Below are 26423 nucleotides of genomic sequence, written 5' to 3' on the forward strand. Positions count from 1 at the left end.
ATCCGTCGTTTTAACTGATTTTGGGCAGGCCCAAGACTCAAACATTCAGAATGTATGCATCCAAAACGCTAGGATTGCTGGGAAAAAATTAATTTTATCTTTGCTGTAGGTTATAGCGGTGACTTGATTGCTACTGAATCAAATATGCGTCAATTAAAGTTCAAAGTCAATAGCCTATATAGATCTTATGGTGGAATTTTTGTGTTGAAGAAATCCAGAGAAAGGATTAATTAGAGGACGGGGAAAATGTGTGAAATACCAATATTGTTATCGTCACCACATGGCATAAGAGGGAACCGGACAGGGAGTTTTCGTCCAAGGATATCAGTTTTCTTGCCTGTCTGATTGCCTGCGGGTAAGCACAAAACTCCCGGAACCGAAAGTGTTAGAGACGTGGTGTAAAATAAATTTGGCATGTGAACATGATGATGATTATCGTACGTATTGCTAGGACGTATTGAATTTCTGAAATATATTTTATCATATGGTATTTGCTTTTGGATAAAAATTATGAATCATAGGAATATAAGGAACGCTGTCTTACAAAATCCACATTATGCATTCGCAAAATCTCAGTCATATTCGAAAAGTTACCAAAATTAAAAAAAATATCTTAAAAAAAAAGGATCGATATTTTATAGTGAAGAATATTTCAGCAAATCATTGAGAAACATACCGATCGTTTCTAAGCATCCAGAATCAACAACAAAGCGGTTTGCGCGGCTAAGGTTCTCTGATCCGCCGTATGCGAGAAAGCAAGGTCACAATCCCGAGGTCGAAGATAATGAAGGAGCACGGACAAAACCGTTTGCATACGATGGAAAACCACAACCCTGAACTATAATGATGCAACGTATCAAATAAAACCTAAACAGAAGGTAACCAAAAAAAGAACTTAAGCAATTGCACGGTTTGGCTCCAGCCCATTTACTAAGTTAAGCATTAATACCGACGATGGGATTATTCCACCGTCAAAAACAATACAAATATCAAATAATAACCATAAACACAGTAATCAACCCTAAGGTCGGTTTGGTGGGTGATGGTAGAGTTCACCCAGTACTAAGCCCAACGGCGTGTGAAATTCACACATCAGGGTAGGGGGGCCAGTTCTTTTCCCTGTGCCCGATATGGTTTCCCAGGAAAATCTAGTACCTGAAAAATCACATAGCTTTGGTGTAGCTGCAGGCGCCCAGGGCGTCTTGTCCGGGCACTGAACCCGGGCCCTCCGATCAGAAGTCCAATGCTCTAGCCCTGGGCTACCGCGACCCACAATGAAAGTTAACGGGTTCATAAATTGCAATAAATATATAAGCTTCAGTAGCTCCCAAACAACGAAAATCGGAAAATATGGGGATCGGGATTGGTGCGGGGGTTAACGTACTGGCTTCCCACCCAGAGGGCTCGGGTTCAAATCCCGGCGGTGTTGAATATTTTTCAGAGGTATCTCGATCCCTACTTGAGGTGCTTTGTGGAGGGCACTTTGAGTGAGTACGCCGTCCGTCGGATGGGACGTTAAGCTGCGGACCCCTAGGCGCCTTTCGTAAAAAGTAGGCTAATGTCGATTCCGGGTTTCTCTCCACCCTTCATCCTTTCCTGTCCATCCCCTATGGCGCAAATGACATCAGCAGTCGGTCGCCTCCGCTAAATACTACTACTCGGAAAATATTTTCCAGCAATAGAATGGGCATACGGAGTATCAGTTCCAAGAATTTCAATAATTATGTGTGATTAATATCAAACATTAAATAACCTCATGCTCCTACTTTACATCAATTAACCATAGTGGCACTTAAGCTCAAATCGGTTTTGAGTAATCTCCTATGATTCTGATTCAAGAAAAAAAATACTGACTATCAAAGGCTTATTGGAATCTTAGGTGCGCACATTACCAATTCAAGCGTCGGATAGACATTTTAGAACAAAGTTGTTTTTTCACAAACCCAAGTTTCAACACTAGTTCGTCATCTTCGAGGCGAATAGGTTCATCCATGGCTGTACAATTGTTCAACGAAGTCAAATGAGCGGATGAATGGCAAAAGAGGATGAAGACGGGATGGGAATAAATTTCTCAGAGGAGGAGAGAAGTGTTTTGTCGTATAGAAGTGACTGATTCGACGGCAATTAAGAGAGTGAAAGTGTGTAAGAAGACAGAGGTGTGGAGGCTTCGCAAGATGGTGTGGGAGAGATAGACTTGCTTCTTGAGAAAACTACTCATTGAATAGAAATTGTGGGGGTGCAATATTCAGCTAGAATAATTTGGAATGCAAACAGGGATAATATCATGGCCCATGTAGCACACGAGCAATAGTTCTTCAAAATAAGTTTCTTCCGTCAAGGTTTGATTCCGTTTCCCGATATGATTAGTGGAAAGGTTATAATTGGCAGTACGTTTGGCGACAGGAAACTCGTTTAAGGAAGGCATCTTAACTATAATACAAAAGCTAAATCGTAACTAATATGCATCAATATTCCCAGGTGTTTTCTGTCCATGACTAGAGATAGAGACCAAAACGTTTAATTCGCCAATCGTTCGTTAATTCTCTAATTCGCTTATCTGCAATATTTACTTATTTCCAATCAGTTATTATAAATTATTATTCATTAGATTACTCTATGCCCAAATATTTATAGTTATTTTTACATTTTGAAGGCCATATATAGAGCACTTATGGAGGATTGCAGCTAATATTCGTATGTATGTATTATTAGTCTACAGGGTTAGGGTAGTTATTAATATATCAAAAACTAAATACTACTGTACTCCTAAGTCACAACTAACATGACAAAATATACTTTAACCCCGCATTAAAATAATTCATTCGTCAGCTCTTAATACTTCAACATCGAGAGTAGTTTCATCTCGATCAGAAACTTGGTCGAGAGGTAACTTGGTCCTTGAGGCAAAAGGATAAGCGTAAAACTTGAGGCATATGAGATTTGGGTGTAGAGAAGAATAGAAAAAATAATACGGACCGAGAGGAAAACGAAAAAATAAGTGGTGAACATGATAGGGTATCATGATACTATCATTAAGATCGATTACGATACTCTTAACTCAGGGTGGATTGTAGTTTGCCGCGATGTCTTCTCAACCGGCGCTCTTTCAGGCTCCGGAAATTTATAATCACGAGCTTAGCCATGCTCACCGTGTCTACGCCGAGCCATGAACGGCCTCCGTAAAACACCCGTGAGTGGTCATTCGGTGTGTGTGAGAGAGAGTTCTCAAGAGAAGTTCTCAAGCAACTCGCAGTCTCTGACAGTTCGTCATCCGCGCAGCATCTTTCGAAGCGTTCCGAATCCACGGAAGGAAAGCCAGGGAGAGTCCGGCGAGGAGATCATTACCTAAAGAGGCACGTTGTAAGTTGTAATCACCTTTCGTTTTATAAGTTATCATTTTATTCACAGACTAGTACAGGAAGACATGTTTCGAATTGAATTACTTAAACGAAATTAGTCGATGGACTATAGTTTAGGGGCCCATAAAATGGATTCTCAGCTCGCATTTAGATGAAAAAGCATCAAAAATATTTATTTTCTTAGACAAATTCCCAGGTGTTTTCTTGTCATGTCCAGAGAGCTAGAGACCAAAAGGTTTCATTCTTCATCCGTTGATTACTTCTCTATTTCGCGGTTCTTTGCAAAATTTACTAATATTTAATCAACTATTATAAATAATTCTTCATTATAGACATCTCTAAATAATTATTTATAGTTTTTTTGCATTATGATGGGCATATACGAGTATGAAGAGCATTTACGGAGGACGCCGATTAATATTCGCTGGTGGAAAGTGAAAACTTTTTAAATCATTCAATAAATTGAGACTCTCGATGTTTTAGTAGCGCAGCTTAAAGCTGCGCCAACATGAAATCATAATGCAAATTTTTGTGAACTATTGAGTAAACCTATGTTTATTGAATCAGATGAGGAAGTTGACAATTAAAAACGTGCCACCGGTCAAAAGGATTTATTTCCAGATTAACAAGAGTGGTCGTTGGCTATCTTTACGTTATTTGTTGACAAATTATTATTTTTAGCAGAAAGTAAATTGCTGATCTTCCACTTTCGCTTCATCCGTATCGAAGACCGAATTCCTGTGTGCAAACCATTGGAAAATGATTTTCAACAAATTTTCATTAAGGGTATCCAACTAAAACGTCCATTCATCTGAAATTACTTTACATTGATTATTCACAGCAATTACCATCAGGTGAAGTTAGGTACTGATTTTTGAGATTTAAATTTTAATTTGAGGTCGCCCAAAGATTGTGATGAATGAGGCAGAGTGTTTACAAATATTAGACCGTATTTTTGGCATTCCTACTGATCATTGAGATCACTCATTGGGTTTTAATGAGAACCCTTTTCAACCAATCGGATCTATAGTGTATTTAGGGTGAGGGTTTTCCTATTTCCTATCCTCAATTTAAAATAAGTTGCAATAAATATACGCTGGCTACTTTGGATTCCGTGAGTTGTTTATTGCTCTGGTTTAATACTAGGCGTCAAGACGAATTGCCCTTGACATACCTATATGTGTTATTTCTCGAGTGCGAAGTTCAGTATTGTAGCCGTTGGATAAATAATTGCGATCACTCGAGTCACTGTCAGTTACAGTCGATTGTAGCGTCTAAGGTGAGATGGATATGAAGGATTTTATGACAGCATAATTGCCTATTTATCCAAAGAGATTGCACCCGAGAAAAGCCTTGACGGTCATTGCTATCAAGCAATTGCCACCATTTTTATACGGCCTCTACATGAATTACCGAGCCTCCAATACTGGCTATCATCGACCCAATCCTCCCTAATGAGTATTCAAATTGTAGATCGAACCTATTCTATGTGATTGCATGGAATCATATGCCTATTTGTCTGATTACATAGTTCCCTCTTCTCCATGTGTAAGCTGACACTTTATTTCCGTTTTCCTCAGAAAAAATTCTAAATAAGTAACTGTTATTAACCACTTACTTTTGCATATATCCAAAAATACCTGATTATTTTCCGGTAGCTTATATATTTTTATAGTCGCAATCACAAAATTTACAGTTACATTATGATAAATAATTAGCGTAGTTTTTTTTATCCATATGAAGAATTCCATGGGATACGTAGTGCATGACAGTTGATATAGACCGCCGAAAACCCAATACAATAGGTAAATAATCTTTGATTTGAATTAAAATTATTTATTATTTCCTAACGGGGACGTAGTAGCCTAGGGATAGAGCGTTGGACTACTGACCGGAGGGCCCGGGCTCGTTTCCCGGGCACGCCTCTCTGGAAACCCTCAGCTTCACCCAAGCTGCATGATTTTTCGGGTACTAGATCTACGTAGGGAAACCATAGCTGACACAAGGAAAGGAACTGGACCCCCTTCTCTGATGTGCGAATTTCGCGTGAAAGAAAAGATTGCCTGTCAGTTTTCGGGGAAACATCGGAGAGAAGATAACGGTTCCAACCAGCTGTTTGAACGGAAACAATTTATTTACTGACTTTTTATTGGGGCGAGATTGAGACTTTATAGTCCCTTCTTCCACCTAAACCCTATATATTGCATTAAAGAAAATAACAAATGCCCAATCCCTTGGTGGACGAAAACCAGCTTGGGCAGGAAACGAACCCGCGACCTCTGAGTTGGCAGGCGAGTACATTACCCCGCCACCACCGAGGCAAGATATCTAACGTTCAGTGAAAATATATCAGTCAATTTGCATACATTTACTCCAAAGAAAGAAAAGAGGAATTAGAAATTTTCTACTAAAACTTAATTTAATAATTAGCTTAATACAATTTTTTCAGGCAAGAAAATGAATGCTCAATACTTTTTGCTCTGAAACAGAGATGTTAGTAAATTTCACTAAAATATATATAAATATATATATACATATGTATATATACATATGTGTGTAATATATATATATATATATATAAATCTTGGATCTATTCAAAACCCTAAGCCTCTATTTTTTACTGTGCAAAAGATCTACGATCACGGGAGTTATCCATGTGATCCTAAATGGCCTCAATCTGTTGCTGGAAAATAGAAACAGGATGTGAATTTGGAATGGAGAGTAATAATGATTATAGATTATTACATCGAGCGAAAACCAATTACTTTTGCATTGAAGTCAAAGAAAATCATTCCTGAGTAAATACAAGGTCATACAGAAACATGCGAAGTCACGAAAAGAGTGCATATAGCCGGTTTAGATCAATCTTCGTAAGCGCTTTCAGGTCCATGCATTCAATGTTTCTCTTCTCAAGTGGAACTGTCTTCCGACAGGTTTTAATAATATATCTTCCATCGCACCTGGTCTGGAGCGTGATCTTTCATTTGCCTGTAACTTCTGCCATATTATATGTCATCAAACATTCAATCCCTCTACGACTCTTCTCAGATGTCTTTTTCTTCTTGATTTCTCTTGGCAATTTTATTCCCTGTTCTACTCTCATCCTTACTTCCTCCTTTCTCAGTCTATCAATCTACTTCACTCTATATATTCTTTTCCGCAACTATATTTCCAAAGTTTCTTCCTTTAAGCCACCAATGTTTCGCTGATGTAAAAAACTGCACTCCATACTAAAAATTAACAAATGTCTCAGTACTATGGTATTCTACTTGCTGTCAAAAGCCCCTTCACCTATTCAAAATCTTTCTTAGCCATATGTCTCATTTTCCTAATTTTCTCAGTACGGCTTCCGCTCCAAGGTACCAAGTTTCCTAAATATTAAAATGATTTCATTTGAGTGACAAATTTTCCTTTTTTTTAATTCCTCTCTAAATGTTAAAGGTGTTGATATTTTTTTTAATTTGATCTTTTCTGAGTAGACCTTCTTTCCTGGTAGTTTTTTTACCACTAGAAAATGACATAGTTGTGTTTGTCTATAAAAGGGTATTTCGTTTAAGTGACATTACCAGAAGAAATTTCATAAATGCTCTCTAAATCAGAACAAATGTATGCAAAATCATATCCTGCAGCCATAGATGTGACACGTGACAAAACGTTCCATTATCCCTTTTAGCTGTACTGAAATAATATTTTTTCTTCTCGGAAACACGCCCGTCAGCTAATCCATAGGTCGTACATTTCAGCCTGACCTTGGTATGCTTCTGTAAACTTAGTGGTGAGGTCCATTGAAAAAACGAGCCCGCGTCTCAAATGTACTAGTAAATTTACAAGCAACTCTTATTCTCATGGCAATGAATCTTTTGCAAGAATAAAAGCTATCACTTATTCCATTTAATCGGATTTGAAATATAAATTTTCACATTTTTTAAGATTGTTTTACCCTAGTATCTTTGCAACGAGCTATAACTTTGAAGGTCAAGCCCGTAATTACAAACCAAGCAAAATAAAAAAAAATTAAGCAAACCTTTCCAGTTAAATCATGTAACTTGAATATATTCTTTGATCTGTTTATTAGAGTAATTGAATTATAATTTTTATTTTGTGTATATCTTAACTAACCAAAACAAGGAATTAACCCTAAAGTTGTTTTGAAGGGTGAGGGTAGAGTTAATCTAACATTACGATCAACGGCGTAAGAAATTCACACACCCTTGTGCCTTTTGTGGTCCTCCCGACAAAAACTGATATCCGAAAAGTTACTCAGCGCTGGTGAACCCGAGGGTACCAAGAGGAGTCACCAGGAATCAAACCTTGGCTCTCGGGTCAGTGCTCCATCCACTGGACTACCACGTCCCTACATTTTATAAATTATCACCTAACGTCGTCTCATGCTCTCGTAAGGGATCCTTTCTCAATTTTATCATATACACCTCACAAGCTTATAATATTCTCTTCAATTCAGTAGCCGTTATAAAAAATATCTATGGGGTGGGACTTTTTCACACACGAACGATATAAATTCTATGGCCTTTTTTCTTTAAAATTTATTTGTAAATCGTATTAAAGGTGAAATTGATTGCACAATTTGATGGTTTTAGGCTCTAAATCGAGAAAATTCATGATCAATTAACAAATAAACTTTGTCTTTCTTCATAAAAAAATGTATTCAGTAATTAATTGCACAAATTTAAAGACTACGACGTACCCTACTGTGGATAATTTTAGGTCCTGGGAACAATAGGAGTTGAGCAAGTTATTTTAAATTTCGACTAAATTAAAATTAAAAACGCCCATCAAGGGCGGTATGTCTCTCATATTCACCCTCATGGATCCATCCCTTCTTCAATTAACTTACTATTTAAAACTTTTGTTTTAAACATTTGCACATTTCCTCAACAGAGTCTTCCATAGAACAAAAACAAAAATATCGGGATGCTGTTCGAGTTGATTCTGCTGGCAGCGACGATTCTGCTACTTCTCAAGCTGCTCATGGCGAAGCCCGACAAATTTCCTCCTGGTAAGTCAATCGGCGAATGTCACGTAAATTTACATTTTAAATAGCCTGCCTCTTTTCGGGTTTATTACGTAAAATTTGGTAGGTAAAATTTTGAAGCCACCCTTAAATTAAATATACCGAGCATTTTAAATAGCCTGCCTCTCTTCGCGTTCATTACGTCAAATTTGGTGGATACAATTTTAAAGCCACCCTTAAGTAAATACTTTAGGTTAAGTTTGGTATTTTCTGTACAGAAGTGCAAGACATCAGGTTTCAATGAATAAGAGCTGGCAAGGTTAGCTTGGTGCTTCGCTTGCCTGAAAAATTGGAGGTCGTGACCTCTAAACCCCACCACAATCTGATACGAATCGAGTGTCTCGCCATGATAGATTATCATTTGAAGAGTTTACTGTGAGATATGATCTCAGACCTCACCGTGAAATAAAAAACACGTGAGCACAGTACTATTCACAATCAACGGTCATTTTATTTTGATTGCTTGGTGGAATTTATGAGATAAGTAGTCAAGCTAAGTGCTTGAGCGTGTCTTAAAGTTATAAGAGGACCGTGAATGTTGGCAATTTAAGAAAGTGATATTATCAATAAATATCTACTTTCGGCTTCTCTTTGTGGCGTGTTGAGTATTTTCATTCGCGTAAATTTCGGATACATTTTATTTATTAGTCTCCCTGCATGTTCCTCGGTGAGAGCGAGATATTGGATCAATTTTAAAATTTGAAATACGCGTCATTATTAATCACTGAGTCATTCATCGACTTCCTATATACTCCAGGGGTGCACTAATTGCATAAAATTCCTTCAATGTATGAAATTTGCAGAATAATACATATTAGTTAAAATACATGTATAGTTTATAGTATAGCACGTATGTGTATATATATATATATATATATATATATATATATATATATATATATATATATGTATATATATATATATACATACATACATACATACTACACGCGTCTCGTATGCCCGAAACTCGACAATTCTCATTATACAAATTAAAAAATGGTGGGATGGTGCACGTTAAAGTTGGATATTACAACTATCACCATCGAATAGACTTTTCGAATATATCACTCATTTGGTTAAAATTGATGAGACCAAATATATATCAAATAGTTTAACAAGGTTTCGTTTACACCACCACAACACAATTAAACTTACAGTTGTAAACCCTCGAGAAAAAATACTTCATTCACCTCACAATTAACCCTCATACAAATTCTTAAACAAGTCGGCTTGAATAGCACCACGTTACGAACATACTGCGATAACATCTAAGTCTAGCGAGCGAACTCTTTGCACTTCGAAGCTCTCTTTATTGACGAACGGCTATTGTGAAATGTGAATGTCGATCCTGGATGTGTTTTGTGATTATGTACATAGGTATGGCGCATTATCGATTTTCTCTGCTGCAGTCGTAAATTTATTTCGACGCGGCGAAATGCCTACGATGCACATTCTCAATGGGCATGCCTCCTGCTCATAAAGGCTGGCATAAACCTCAGGACCAGGCGGAAGGAATCCAGAACGTAATCTTGTGGTGACTGCCAGTGGCAGTTTTTGCGTGTGTGGGCGCGCACGTGCGTACATAAATATGAGATCTCACACGGAAGAAACTAAAAGGCCCGGCTGAAGGACAGAGGGAGCGTTTTGACCGATCCGGACGTCAGAGAGTCCTCAGGTTGAGGCCGCGTCTCTTCGGGTTACAGGCTACGAATGCCAAGACCCCCGTCACCTTTTCGTCCGACTTCGGAAACAGTGTATAATGTCGTGTTATTTATTTACGTAGAAGCGTTTAGGGGAGGCGACCGAGAGCTGAGGTCATTTGCGCCATTAGGGATGGACAGGAAAGGATGAAGGGTGGAGAGAAACCCGGCGTCGGAATTAGCCTGCTCTTTACGAAAGTCGCCAAGGGGTCCGCAGCTTAACGTCCCATCCGACGGACGGCGTACTCACTCAAAGCAACCTCCGCAAAGCACGTCAAGTAGGGATCGAGATGCCACTGAAAAATATTCAACACCACCGGGATTTGGACCCGAGCCTTCTGGGTGGGAAACCTGTACGATATTATTTAATTATTGGAAGACTTCTCCGGTGCTCTCAAGTGCGTTGGGGTGGGCTATCAATTATTTTTATTTCTCATTCCAAATGGCGATCGGTTCATCATGATTAGTTGTCAATTGATTTTACTTGAAAGGTACGCAAAAGGGATGTTAATTATCACATATTTTGAATTGAACAAGTGCTTTTCATTGCTTTAGAATTATCAATAGTGTTTCTTAGGAAAAACTGTTCACTAATTTTTGATGATATGTTTACTCCTAAACTGGTGTCCACTGCCTCCTATTGAAATAAATAAGTGAATACCGCACGCAAATAGTTAGAAGATTGGCAACCAACCAAGTTACAGCTAGTTAACAATGACGATAATTTCAAGTGGAAATTGCAATTTAAAAAAACGATCAGGTCGTGTGACGTTTTTTCCATCAATATCGCATGCTACCTCATACACACCAAAGTATTAATATTAGCCCAGAATGTCCGGTGAAATTTTTCAGAAAGCATGACTAACGGAGATAATGCAGAAATAATCAATTCCTACTTAATGTGGAAAATTTTACCTCATCCGGAATTCGAAAATGTTCACTTGTTACTTCTGAAAATGGGAAAGCTCTTCAAAGAAGCAGGTATTACTCTGTCCACGATCTACCAAACAGTACGTCGTTACGAAATCACTATCTCTTTTCATGCGTACGTAGAAAATTTCCGCTTCGACGTCCTCTCCGGAGGTCACCATTAGACAAGGGGGCGAACATGGCCCTGGCATTAGGCCCAGACCTAGAGAGGATAGGGTGGTTTGGAAACTTGTGGCAAGAGCTCATCGAACCCAACAGTCTAAAAAATTTACAGATAATAAATGACGCTGACGGGTATCTCAGCTATGCAAAAAGCTTTTTCGCTACATTCTGCACTGTGCAAGGATTAGAGTGGAACAGATAGTTACGAGGAGCCTGCAAGATCTGTAGGTGTCCCTTTTGCTCACCATAAAATTGCTGAAACGGTCCGTGGTCGAGACTCCTCAAGTTCGTTGTCACAAGACATCCGGCCCACTTTGAACTGGATAATTTCTTCTCAGATCTTCCACGGCGTTCGGCTTCACATCTCTGTGTGGCGGAGATGAAGAGACAGAGCAGCTGGAAGACCCGAGAAGAATTTGCTCAAAAGAGACGGAAAACACCACATCTTTCTTCTTTGAACTGCGGCACCCACAAATGCACATTTTTCACATCCATAGCACCACCACCACATGTCTCACTCATTTGGCGATGAATTTCGATGAATGTTGAATCACGTTAGAGAGAACAACCCTTAACGTGTTTGATGGCGCTTGTTTGTAAGGTACCTGTCTAATTGAGCTTATCTCTAAAGGTTTTTTCAGAATTGCCTCCACAATTGGAGTCTACTGAGCTGGAAGATTCAATGCATAGCTACACTCGTACAAAGTAATAAATATTGTACGCCCCATACTAAATCATGCACTACTCTTTTCTTTAAATATTAATTTATGGTCATAGATATCGACTCCCTCCTTTTTAGTGACTTTTTAAAGTTTTTACATAAATATTTCTGAAGAACACATCAGGTTAACGTTTGTTTTTTCCCGAATATGACGGAGTCAATGAGGAATTGGCCGCAGCCGTCGGGCATCAGTCTTTGACGGACTTTTAAATTTTTAATATTCTGCTGTCGCCATCCGTTTTAAGCATTGGGAATGTTCTCTAAGAGCAATCAAAGCGGCATACCACGAATTCATAGCAATGCTTCAAAGACCATATCTTGCCCCAGTTCCCTCTGCTGGCCCGTTCTCGAAGATCTGCTTTCTAATTTAATAGCAAACTCAGTTTTCTTCATGCTTTTCCTTGATATTCATCGCCGATAACGGTAGCAATTTTTTCCAAGGCCTGGATGTTCTGAAGTCGGATTCGTCGGGTGGCACGCAGCGCATGTGATGCCTATTTGATTTCGTGGGCATCATTATTTATTTCCCTGCAAACGCTTTGTTGACGCATCGCACAAAGTTACCCGCGGAGCAAAGCGTCTGAAGGGCACGGAATGAATTGGAGAGGCAGTTAGCTCACTCGTTGCCTCATGCGAAGAGCAAACATTACTCCGAACGAACACAAAGCATTGGTGACGCTGAAATAAAATTTAGAAAGTCACCGCGGTAAAGCCATAATCTTCTGCAAGCCTGATCCACTGACGTCCTCATATATGCCACAGTGGTCTTTTTCTAGCCTTTCTGCGCCTCGCATTCCGATGATTGGAGCCACCCTAACTACTCCCGATAGGCTCAATGACACTCAGACGTTCATCCGTAACCGTTCTCGTCAGAATACGAAACGGAGAGTGGGTTTAAAAATTTTAAAACGTAAATTTCGGTCAACCTGATGTAAATCAGCCAAATTTTACACACTAATAAGAAGTACCCTACTCACATGTATACATTTACATGGCCAGAATCTGGCTTTTCGATATGAAAACATCTTTTTTCCATATGACGTAAGATGAGACTAAGATTCATTACATTCTTTAATTATTAACTCTTAACGAACGAAAATGGATGGTGAATTTTCGCAGTCAGGACGGAGCCAACTTGAGTACATTTATTTATAACTACGATTTATGAAAAAAGGACTGCATGAGAGGTTATGGTTGACAAATATGGGTAGAGGGAACTTTTCTATATGTACCCAAAATATGAAAAAATGACACATCTTTTATTTTACGATCCTACCTTCTTAATCTAACTTTGGCCGGTGAAGATGGATGAATATTAAAGTGTTTATAGCTTTCTAATTTCACGAAAAGTTAAATTTTCTTTCATTCCAAAAAAAAGGAGTTGTATCAATAAATTAAGCATTCCCATGGGTGCTGACAAATAGGGGTGAAGGTGATGATTTGGTCAATAGATTGCCAGTGGTCCCATTTAATTCAGATCTTGATTAATTTTTTGTAAAGGATTAAACTTATAAAAAAATATTTTACCTACTTAGAAGATATGCTGTAAGAAAATTACATCCCTGTCAAAGGAAAGAGGAGAAAATGGTAAAAATTACTGGTTAGAGGAAAATCTTCACGAATCTCTCACCTTCCCAGACCACAGGCTTTAACCCTCTGACCCACATGATCAAGTATTAGGTTCAATTGTGAGAATGATAGATTGTATCTACAGGAAAGAGCATGGTAGTCACCTAATAAGTGGCATGATTAATCTAGTTGCAGTCTTCTACTTTTATGCTCTAATAATATTAATTATGTATCAATGTATTTCACATAAAAGTGATTACTCGAATATCATATTATTTACCAAACAACCTTGACAGAAGGGATACGATTAAGCCTGTATAAATAATGGTTTACAAGCTCCGAGTTTCCTACATGGGAAACTGCATGTGGGTTTTTTTTAGTTAAGAGACCCTCTAGGAGGCAGTGAAACCTGACACAGGCATATTTATAAGCATGTACTTACATGCATCAGCATTTTTGGTTAAACTTGGCTGAGCTTTAACATCTTTTAAAAAGATTAAAAATTCCTCCTTTTACCCTCATTGAATTCAACCATGCAAACATACTTCCTAAACCTTTTGTCTTATATAGACAGGTAAAATATATTTAACAAAAATTGAGCATATCTTTGATTTTACATATACACAAATAGTACCATGCAAACATTTTTTACACCACTGTATTTATAAGCATCCACTAACATGACTCCCCACACTACACTAAACCTTTCTTTCCTGAATACTTTCTGCCCCTTTTCATTCCGTCCAATATGTCTTTCCTTTCCTCCTACCGGATTTGCCTAATATTCTCCCCTTTATCTCAGTCTTCAGCATTTCATCATCAATCATATCCTCTGCATCTACCTTTCCTGCCTCTTTTGTATTCCTTCCAATCATCCTCTCTCTTCTCCCATCATACTTAGTACTTCTTCGCTGGTGTTCCTTTCCATCCATTTAAACTTTTCAATCCTTCTCCACGATCACATCTCAAAAACCTCTAATCTTTACCAACCATGTTTCTGTGCCATGCAAAACCATGCTCCATATTAAATTTTTGATTAGCCTTTTTCTTAACATCTGTAACCATCATCCCGGTCATTAATGCCTGCTTAATAGTGAAAGCTATTTTGCTCAATGAAATTCTTATTTTAATGTTCCTAATACTTTAACCATTTTGGTCTAAAATACTCACAAGTAAAATCAGCTGCTCCAAATGCTTAAGTTTATGCCCTCTAATTTTAATGGTTAAAATTAGACTTCCTTTCCCTCAAAAGCTTCATAACCTTCGATTTGTTCACATTGATTCTCATCCCATAATGGTTACATTAACATTAAATATTCAAATTTAAACAAGGCCATCATCATAAGTTTAAAATATGTAGTCACACTTTAATTCCCCAATATTAGTAGCTGCAGAAGAAATAGAAAATTACTATCATTAAATATTCATCCATTTTATGCATATGAGGGCTGAAATTGCCATAAATATAATCATTGCGTGTATACTGAACCATTCATTTTTATAATTCTGTTTAACTGAATGTGGTTTTTAATAGTAGAATCCAGTCTTCACAATGAGAGAAAATAAGGCATTTAATATAAATGATATTGTATTCAAAATTTATTAATCTAAGCTAAATAAATGTATTCAAATCATTACACTTCAGAGTTGGCAGTTTTACTTTAACTACAAACAAAAAGGAAAATATTTAGAGAGAGAGAAGAAAAAAGGTTGAATTAAAATATAAAATACTTTATATGTTTAAGGATATTACTACAAGATAATGATTTTCCCAGTATTTCAGAACATTAAAACATTGTTAAAAATATTGTCTCTGGCATGGAGGACTTGTGTAATCGGAATAGGGTGAAGATAAATAGGAATATGTCTTCTTTTATCCTTTTTCAGCCCTCAGAAAAAAATTGACTATAGATCATACATGAAACTCATTGACTGTAGCCTGAGGCATCCCGGAGATGCTAAATATTTTGGCCTTTCAATCAAGAAAACATTAAGCTGGGGGAGATATCGACTCTATCTCTTTTCATCGGTAACCTCTGGCAGCTCTTAAGACATACTTTCTTTAAAACCTTAGCACTCTACGGATGAATTTTGTGCATTGTGTAAAGAAACGTCTAAAAGGTTGTTTTGTTTAACATCTCTATGTAATGTAAACTACCTTTCTTCATGTGATTTATACTACAAAAATTCATGCACATTTTTTTGTTTCATGGCGAAACCATGCTGAACCCGCCTATGGTGAATTAAGGCTCATTAATTAAAACAAATGAAGAACAAATGAAGAAACAGTCATCTCTATATTATGATCATGTATACTGTAGGTTAATATATGTCAATAAGGTGTGGGAGAATTCATTTTAAACTGCATATCTGTTTAAATTGCAGAATTGGGCCATTAGGATATTCTGCAAGATGCATGACAGCTGCAGAAATATTTTAAACAATTGAAATTCTTCTCCTAGAGTGTATTTATATGCATCACGCCATCATGTGCCTCAAAGAATATACACCTAAATTATCATTAAACAAAATGTACATAATCATCATACTAGAAAAAGACAGAATGCTTTTGTAACAACTCACTTGTAACAACTTTACTTGGTACAGTAATGGGCCGTTGTATATGAATTGCAAATTATTTAAAAATTTACCTTCATCTACTAAAAATAAGAACAGGCTTATTATTTACATATTACAATGAAGAAAGTATTTTCAGTGTTAATGCACCGATAAATGTAATTGAATCTTAACAAAGCCCATACAATTATGCAATGTTCTATGGTGAATAAATCTATCTATCTGCCATAATTGCTTCTCTACAGTTGATGAATTTTTGAACCTGTAATTAGAGGAGTTTAATCTGGTAAATTATTACTGTATCTGATCTCATCTTGCATTTTGACTTTTTTGATGTGTCTTAAATATGTACATAGTTAAATATCTTCAAGATCGCCACAGGTATTATTATTATTATTATTTTATAAAAATGTTGCAAAATATTCCAGGCCCAACAAAATGGCCCCTTGTGGGAAACATATTCCAATTGAAAAGATGGGGTCCTTTACCCCACCTTTCCTTGGGTGAAGCAGCTCGTCAATATGGTGATGTGGTTGGACTGTACTCTGGGTACACCCCAGTCATCCTGATATCCAGCTTGGATGGCATCAAAGAAGTGTCATCAAGAGATGAGTTAGCTGGGCGACCAACTTCTTTGGTTCAGACAAAAATTGACAAGGGTGACTATGGTAAGTAGTATGCATTTCAAAGTGTACATGGTGGCCCAGAATTTGGAATAAATTGAGCTACATATTATTAAACAGAAAAGTAAACAAATGGAAAGATACCAAAACATCTGCAACATATTCTGGAACAATTCTCAGAAGTATTGCTTGTTTTATCGGGGAAGTCATAGTTGAATGGTTGGAACAGTTTTTTGTCAATGATGAGCCTAGAGAGGAGATGCCAAATGTATGCTCCAAAATGAAAATTATCAACAATTTAGTAATTTACAAGCAGCTTACATCCATTAAATGAATTCTTTTCGCTTATAATAAGACACTAAGATATCTCATTATGCTATGATCTAATGTAGAAAAGATAGTCGTGTAAGTAACTCAATGAAATAAATGAAAAACTCCAATAGGCATAAACAGTTTACCTTTCTAAACAAAGTACAAAGTTCACTTCGACTTGTGTTGTCGTGATGATTAACCTTCAGTATGCTGAAGAGGGCTACTTTGTGGCCAAAATATACGTATTCATATTCACCTTACTTATCCCTTTCCTTTTAACATTTTACCCCTTCCTGACTTGTGGCGTAAGCCGACTAATCTCATTTGTACTTTGTTTAGAAAGTTAAACTATTTACGGCTATTGGACTTTTTCATTTATTTCATACTACTAGCCATAAGAGCTCAATTCTATCAATACGTAACTCTACATGCAAAAAATGAAATCAATCACTTAATTTCCAATGGCATAAAAGGTTAGTATTGTGGCACAAAACTGCTGAGGACATTTTAATAATTTATGGGAGGTTACACAATTATTTAAATGACTGGAAAAAATAGGAATTAGATTTTCTGATTTCCACCCAGCCAGTGTTGGGAATCAACAAATTGTCCACCTACACCAAGAACCCATATATTTTGGTAGATTTCGTATGGAATCAATTGGACTCATGGACTTGTTCCCACTGAGGCCAAATTATTTCACATTTTGTTTTCCAAAGGAATATAAGAGTCCTTTATGAAATAATGTATGAAATTCAAATTATGGGGGACAAACAAATTAATTACATTCTATGGTCAATATTCTGCCATTTTGAGTTATTACAAAGATAGGAAATTATATATGAAAAACCCATTTCCAAACCAGAATTAGTCCTTTCCTATAATAATAATGCAATGTGCATCATGTATGTGACTATTGGGGTGACTAATTTAGCATTTTTAAATGGTGAGTACATACATTAAACAGCCAAAACATTCACTGTGTATTGACGTTTTAAACAGGTGTCATTATGTCCTCTGGAGAAAGATGGAAGGAGCAGCGTCGATTCACTCTACGTCACCTGCGAGATTTGGGATTTGGGAAACGCAGCCTTGAAGGAATAGCACATGAGGAGCTTGAAGTTGTTTTTGAAGAGGTGGAAAAACTTTCACGTGGTGAAAAAGCTGACCAAAAAAATCCTGTAAGATGTAAAAATGTTAATCAATATTAGCATTTTTAAAATGGATATTTTTTTCTCCACTACACGTGCATGTAAAGTTGATTATGGTTTCAAATAATTCTATAATTAAAAATATGTTAAATATCTCGGTGGGTGACTATCCCTTTTGGAGCTTGTTGGAATTCTATTTTCTTATTCAAGGAGATTGTTAGGGTCAAAGCTGAAAAAGATTCTAATTTCCCCTATAAACAAGTGCATATCATTTAACTTTTTGCTCCTTCTCTCTGGATGTATACTTTCCCTAGTCGTTATTTCCGGGGTTGATATGGGGAGCATGCCCCACTTGCCTGGGTGTGTTTGAATGGATTATAAAAGTTCTAGAGATGTATGATGTATTCCTACCATTGTATATTAATATTTTTCCATTACGGTGGCCATCTCAATGAGGAAGTTCCTTTACTTCCAAGGGAAACATGATGTGTTGATGACGACAGTAATTATTTCCTAGTTGAGTTTTCCCATGAATCTAAGATTTCCTCCTCAAACTATAACCATGTACTGAGAGGTCAGAAGACCACTTTCATTAATATTTGAGATATTTTCTGCAAAGATGAAGACGTGCATCAACTTGTATTAATTATGCGTAATGCACTTAATTCTTTTTCATTTGTTCTTTTGGCAGGTATGTGTTCATGACATTTTGGGGACTGCTGGGATTAATGTACTATGGCATATAATATCAGGACAGAGGTACAGCCATTCAGATCCCTACCTCAACAAATTGATGGATAATGTGAAGAAGCTAATTTCCATCAGTGATCCAAGTGGAGGTGTATCAGTTGTATTTCCCATTTTCACTACTCTATTTCCCTTCTGGACAAACCTACCAACATTTCTAGAGCTTCGAAGAAGCCTCCATCAATTTATCAAGGTATCAGTATAACCTATTCATTATACTAATCTCTTTTCATTACTAGTTATATGTTTTAAATGAGAGATTTGACATTAAAATCAAGTAGTTACATCAAGTCATCTATAGAAAGGTTTTCTACCTATTCCTTCAGAAGACAAAAACTTTTGAAAAAAGATAAAATAAGAAATATATTGCATGCGTAATTAAATCTATTATGTATAGATACATTTTATTTTTACAAATTATAGTTTCTAATAAAATGGACAACCCAGTACAACTACTTCTCTCCTATGAAACAAAATCCAAAATCTCTTTCTGATATAATTCATAAATTAGGAAAATAAAAATTACTCTTAAATTATTTTTCTGACACCTAAATATGCATTGTCATAACTTTCTTCTTTAGTTTTACTCAAATAACTGTAATAAACTTCACCATATGATTTTTTAATGATGATGAAGTGTCTCATCAATTATTTATATGTATAACCTAAGGATGAAATAGTTGGTCACAGGAAAACAATAGATTCTGAAAACCCAAGGGATTTCCTGGACATATACATTGCTGAAATAGACAAGCAAAGCATCAACCCTGCCACTTATTTCAAAGGTAAGAATTATTAACATAATGTTAACCTCCCTACTCACAGCCTACAATTTTGTTTAAATATCCACAAAAAATCTTCCTCCAATAACTAACTCATTCTCAAAGAAATTCATGTACAAGTAAAAATCATAGTAGCAACTGTATATGGTCCAATGGCAGGTTATTTAGCACATAAATAATGATTAACTAACCTAGGCATAAGTCATTTCATTTAGAATGCATAAATGTAACCTTGATGTAAATAAAATATAGATATTTCATGGACAAGCATGCCCTTCTTGATGATGCATTGGTGTAGTAGTATTCCTTCTTAGTGATATGTTGCAGGAAGAATTACTATGAACAAGAAGAAATAAAATAAAATATATTATGGGGAATGAAAACTGTGCTGAAGGTTTACAGTAAATAAATGAAATGACAGAGCAGGTAAATAAAAGAATGTAATGAAAGCTGGACAACAGATTTTTCACTGAATAGGAAGGTGGAGAAGAGGATTACCTCACCTTGCATGCCCTAAAACTCGAAGAAAAAGTACCAATAGCCATTAATGATCAATGATTTGCATGCATAACTTCAAAATATCACTCTAATTCTCCCGGTAAATGTAAAATAGAATTATCTGAGCAAGAGCTCAAGGTATTTTCCATTGAGAAGCAGTCCATGACAGGATTGTGATGTTATATGATAATTTTATTTTGTATGAGACTTCACAATCCCATTCATGAAAACATGTATAGTTTTCTAATTTCAGTGGTCCAACTTTTTACCATTACTGTATTAAATATAATGCTTCTTTCTTCATCTGTAAATGAAGAGTTGAATTGGTTTCTAGCAACATATTTTTCTGTTTTCCAATTGGTTTTTGTTTATGTTCAAAGCTCATCTCCTTGAAAGAGCTTGGGATATTCATCTAAGTGGTCAAAATTGACGACTGTGTAAGAAAAAAAATACATAAATGAAAGCAGCAAATACTCAATTTGTGGTTTAAAAACTTAAATAAAAAATTGAAAATCCACTGGTTTGTATAGAAAGTTATGTACGGTCCCTTCTCGTTCAAATACTGGTTTGAATTCTCATGCGATGTGTGACTTAAACTTTGAAAAAATTAGGCAGTATTTTACTCAATGAACTGTGCATTTGAAGCTGTTCACATCTACATCCACAAAATAAATTATTTTTCAGAATTAACAATTAATATTTGTTAGGTAACAATGACACAGTGATTTTCATTCCATTTCATTTTTTATTGGCAGTGGTGTCATCAGGAAGGGTAAGTTTTCACAGAACCCTGGCACTACACACTATTATGCTGCAATGCCCTGAGTAACAGGACAAAAATATCCTTATCCTTGAATGTACTTAAGCTCCATACAACATATTGCTAGAACTCGTACTTTAGCTGAGCATAATTTCTACCTTTCTTGGTTTCATCCTAAATTCCTATTCTTTTCCTTTCTCTACCTTACTTACCAAACATTCTACCTTCTGTTACCTCCTTCAGCATAACATAGCCTCTCAATATCTTCTGCTAACCCTTTCTTGCATTGTCTTCCCAAACTTTTTCCCAGCAACCTTCGCTCTTCTCCTACCAGGCTTATTGATTCTTTGTTTACTACACTACCATTAAAGCAATTTAATATAGATACCACTTATGCCTACAAAATGCATTAAGTATAAAAGGGTGAGAGCCATTTTAGCTAGGAGCTATACAAAACAATTGACTTAAACATTGTTTGGAAACTAAGCAGCTTTAACGTAATCCACTTTCATCCAAAAATCATTAAGCTTAGATAGAAACTACCAAGTGTGATTGTTGTAACATAGGTATGTGTGCTAACTGTAGTTGGGATAAAATGCACATTTTATAGGAAATTCTGCTGAGTCTCCCATTTCCTATTCATATCACACAGTTTGCATGGCAAACAAGGATTTCAGTTCTATTATCATATTCTTAGATCCCCTCAACAAACCAACATGTTACCTTTTCAGAAAAGCAGTTGGTGCAGACCTGTGTTGACTTGTTCATGGCTGGAAGTGACACAACCTTCAACTCACTCACTTTCTCAGTGCTCTACATGATATTGTATCCAGAGGTGCAATGCAAAGTCCAAGAAGAACTGGACAGAGTAGTTGGAAGAGACAGATTGCCATCCCTTGAAGATCGACCTAAGTATGCACATATTTGTCATGATATGTTGCCAAAAGTAAATGCACCTTTCAAGCCACAAGTACACACTCAGATGCATTTACAGGCACAGGGAATTGAGCTTGATGACACATCCAAAAATCTTAGCCTAAGGGTGATTCACTAGCTTAAATGCATATATACTACATACATGACTTATTTCACCCACAAATATTGGTGGATAGTATTTAAAACTCAACAGCATACTCTACATGTGCTTGCAACTTCATTTACCTATTGAATCTCTATGAAATTCAAATTTTCATGACAGAAGGCAATCCTTCAATTGTCTCCCAACTACTCAATCGCTGCTGTATTCACATGCATTTATTTCTAAGGTCAAATTAATGATTATTTTTCATTTTTTACTATTGGTAATCTACTGGTTAAGGTAGGTTTTGGATAGAGACAAAATACCAAATAATACTCTAGTCTCTCCTGAGAAAAAACAGCTCAACATTCTACTCTACAATAAGCACCTCTTCATCTCTGCATACTTTCTTCCTCCCTTCATTCCGTACAACATCCCTATCCTATTCCTGCCCCTTCGTCACTCTCCCATCTATCAGTCTTCACTATCCCACTGCCAATATGTTTTGCATTATTTATGATCAAAGAATTAAATTGCACCACATTCTCTGAGTCGGTCCCCAATTTCAAAATGTCTTGTAAAAAATATCATGTACAATTTTGTGTCTCACAGCCTGCCATATGTTGAAGCTACCCTTCATGAAGTGCTCCGTTTGAGTTCAGTTGCTCCTCTGGCATTGCCACACAGTCCCCTTTATGCTGAAAAGGATATTGAATTTCAAGGATATGTCATACCAAAAGTAAGTACAAAAAATTTTTAGTCTTAAAGACTATATATGCAAGTGCAAAGTATAAACATGTGAAAATGTATTTTAAAGCAATAAACCAAGATGGAAAACATGCCCTGTTTTCAAAACCTGAATCCCATCCCTCTCCCACCCACCCCTTGACTCTCTCCCACCAATGCCCTACTCTTCATGCACCCCCAAATAATGTGTTTAACCTTCTGAAGTGCCAACTATGCCCTGCCTTCTTTATTGGACGGTGTACCACACCCCAGAATATTATAACCAATAACCACCATGCCTCATTCAAGAATTCTTCCATAATTGGGATGCTCCCAATACCAAAACACACCTCCAAATATACGAGGGTCATCCGGAAAGTAGTACCCGTTCGTGAAATAAAGACACAAAAGTAAATATTAACAAACATAAAAAATTTTATTTGAAAGAGGATACTTTAAACTACTTCTCAACATAATCTCCAAGCAAATTAAGGCATTTGTCATAACGTGTGACAAGTTTCTGTATTCCTGCTGCATAGTCCTTCGCCGCCAGCTCATTGAGATACGCGAGGGACCCATCTTGCACAAATTTTTGCATAATGCAGATGGTGTTTAACAATTTCATGAACAATTGTTCGAGAAACATTGGGAAAATGCTCACAGATGTCATCAATTGTGACGCGCCGATCGTTCCTCACGAATTCGTCAACTGAGCTCACCAGTTGGTCTGTAATGACAGACGGTCTCTCCGAACGCTCATCGTCGTGTGTGTTCCCCCTCCCCATGTTGAAGTTGCGACACCACCGCCGAACAGACGACTCGTCCATTACATTGTCTCCATACACCTCCTTTAATTGGCGATGAATATCACATGGGCGAACGTTTCTTGCATTGAGGAATTTAATCACTGCCCTCACTTCACAACTGGCGGCGTTCTCAATTTTTTTAAACATTGTAAACAATCACAGAAACAACACAGGCAATGCTAGCGTCACGCAACTTGGCTCAGAGAAGGCAGACAAGCCACTGAAGCTATCTGACCTCGTCCAGCGGCTACTCGCGTCGTCAGCACTTCATGCGGCACGAACGGGTACTACTTTCCGGATGACCCTCGTAACACTCCCTTTGATGAATGCTATAATGTCTCCATTCTAGCATCCCTCCCACCCTCCACTCAAACTCAAAACAACAGAACAGGGGTATAAGTGGCTCCTTCATTCATGGAATGAGCCATGTATTAACATCAGGCACTGATTACCCCAATCTGCATATATTTTCATCCCTCATCCGCTCCCAAAACCTTCCATTTTAATATTTAAATGCCACACTTCCAAATCTTTCCCTCCCAAACCATTTCCTGCCTTCCCATTTCATCCAGCATCCTCATCCTCTCATATTGAAACCTTCTCCTCGGTTCCTTCTCTCCCTTGAAGGTCATTTGGCCACCGAAAATTCGGAATGCGAGCGAGTTCCATTTGTGTTTGTTTTGGCAAGAGCAATGATAATTGCTGCTAGTAGGGTCACCCATGCCAGCCAGATAGGTCAAATATCAGGAGCCAGACATAAGGTAGTCTACACAGCATCTGTTCCTCAGTGAGGTGGCGGCAAAGGCCTCTGACCACAGTGGGACGGTAATTAAATAATGGTGTCACGTTAAAAACACTCTTGAGGAAGTAATCGGGAAGCCACCTCAATTATTATTCCCAAGAATAAAATGATGGACAATAGAAAGAATATGAGTCCTGACAACTATGGGACTCTTCCCAATCAGCCAAGCAGTGCAAAAGGCAAGGCTTCCGCAGTCGTCATCTCACGAAACCCTTGCAAAAGAAAATCGACAGCAGCAGAACAGAAGATGCAGAAGAAGAAAACTGAATTAGTTAGAATAAGAACTTGGAATTTTAGGACAATGTTGAGGGTAGGAAAGTAGTAGTAGTATTTAGGGGAGGCAACCGACAGCTGAGGTCATTTGCGCCGTAGGGGATGGACAGGAAAGGATGAAGGGTGGAGAGAAACCCAGCGTCGGCATTAACCTACTCTTTACGAAAGGCACCAAGGGGGCCACAGCTTAACGTCCCATCCAACGGACAATGTACTCACTCAAAGTGCCCTCCACAAAGCACTTCAAGTAGGGATCGAGATACCTCTGAAAAATTTTCAACACCCCCGGGATTTGAACCCGAGCCCTCTGGGTGGGAAGCCAGTACAATAGCCACTGCACCAATCCCGATCTCCGGCAGGAAAGTTTGAGTAGATAAAGCAAGAGATGGAGAGAGGAAATATAGGCATTTAAGGTCTATGTGAGGTGAGACAGAAGGATAACAGGGACTACTGGAGTGATAGTTATAGAGTAATATACAGCCGAGGGGATGAGAGCCAATGAGGGGTTGCCATAATATTAAATAAAGTGGTATGAAGAAGGGTAATCCAGATAGAGCAAGCAACAGATAGAATATTACTAGTAGAGATAAAAGCAGAACCGATGAACTTGGTCATTGTTCAGGTACAAACGCCAACAAGCAATCATAAGGAGCAAGAAGTTGATACGATATACGATCAGTTACAATGACATAATTGCATGTGTTCCAACGGGGAAACATTTAGTAGTGATTGAGGATTGGAATGTGATGGTAGGCGACGGAAGAGGTGGTGATAAGGTGGGGGACTATGGTTTAGGTGCGAGGAATGACCACGGGGAGAAAGCAGTTGAATTCTGTAGGAGCGAGGTGCTAGTCATCACCAACACTTGGTTTCGGCCTCACAAAAGGGGTAGGTATACATGGAAAATGCCAGTTGATTCAGAAAGGTATCAGTTAGATTATATTATGGTAATTATTTAATCTCATTGATCCTAAATCTGTGCCTATGAAGATTTAACAAATGATTTCTTGACTTCTCAGATTTTTAAAATTACCTAATTTTTTTCTTTTAAAAGTTCTTTTCCCATCCTACATTATGATTGGTAGTTTATGAGTAAAGGTTACCAACAGATGGATTGGTACCTTAGAGGGATTTCATTATAACAAATAATAAACAATGGTGACTTGCCTCATAAAAAAACTCATCTTGTGATTTTCTTGTACAGAACTCTAGAGTCATCCTAAACCTCTATGCAGTTCATCATAACCCAGAAATTTGGGGTGATCCACATAACTTCAGGCCCGAGCGATTTCTGGATGAAGATGGCAAAGTTACCAAACCCGAGGCCTTGATACCTTTTGGAACAGGTAAAATAACATTATAATAAAATATTAGAGAAATTGCCAATCATATTTGTGCTTAAAATAAAAGCAATTATAATTTTTTAAACATTTATTTTATATATTTATCAACTATCTCAATAGAGTCTTTACATGAATCACACTACCCATTGAAAGTTAAGATATAGCTGAATGAATGCTAGATGTTGAAATCTAAATACAGACTGAATTTAAGTTTTGATGATGAATCAAGCATAGTACACACACCTGAAGGTGCTTCAAATTTTTAAAAACTTAGTTTTCAGGAAATGTTTAAGTTAAAAGTAAAATAAAAGATCTTTACTTTAAACAGATGCAATTACTTCCACAGGAAAAAGAGCATGTCTGGGGGAAGCTTTGGCACGCAACAACCTCTACCTCTTCTTCACGGGCCTGGTGCAGAGATATTCCATGAGGATACCAGATGGTCATCCAATACCTTCAGATGATCCAGAGGGTGGATTAACCTTGGTGCCAAAAGCATTCAAAGTTGATTTCCAAACAAGAGTGTGAAAAC

At 37.2% G+C, this 26423-nt stretch overlaps 1 protein-coding gene across 1 annotated transcript; it reads left to right on the forward strand.

The window, feature by feature from the left end:
* The first annotated feature begins 3258 nt into the window (after nt 1-3258).
* On the forward strand, nt 3259-26419 carry LOC139697864 (methyl farnesoate epoxidase-like). Its single transcript, XM_071596720.1, has 10 exons — nt 3259-3360; nt 8259-8376; nt 16479-16718; nt 17988-18166; nt 18828-19076; nt 19554-19668; nt 21655-21835; nt 22554-22680; nt 25753-25894; nt 26238-26419. The coding sequence occupies exons 2-10, from the start codon at nt 8292-8294 to the stop codon at nt 26417-26419; spliced, it is 1500 nt and encodes a 499-aa protein (XP_071452821.1). The 5' UTR covers nt 3259-3360; nt 8259-8291.
* Nucleotides 26420-26423: the final 4 nt, after the last annotated feature.

Source organism: Hetaerina americana, unplaced genomic scaffold (genome assembly GCF_022747635.1).
Source record: "Hetaerina americana unplaced genomic scaffold, ioHetAmer1.1.p SCAF_8, whole genome shotgun sequence".
In the NCBI taxonomy this organism is placed as follows: Eukaryota; Metazoa; Arthropoda; class Insecta; order Odonata; family Calopterygidae; genus Hetaerina; species Hetaerina americana.

Excerpts from the sequence above, each read along its gene's own strand:
- LOC139697864 (XM_071596720.1), top strand. The coding sequence starts at position 8,292 with ATGCTGTTCGAGTTGATTCTGCTGGCAGCGACGATTCTGCTACTTCTC. Across the intron at positions 8,377-16,478 it reads GCCCGACAAATTTCCTCCTG|GCCCAACAAAATGGCCCCTT; the intron begins GTAAGTCAATCG and ends AAAATATTCCAG. Across the intron at positions 19,077-19,553 it reads GCCTCCATCAATTTATCAAG|GATGAAATAGTTGGTCACAG; the intron begins GTATCAGTATAA and ends GTATAACCTAAG.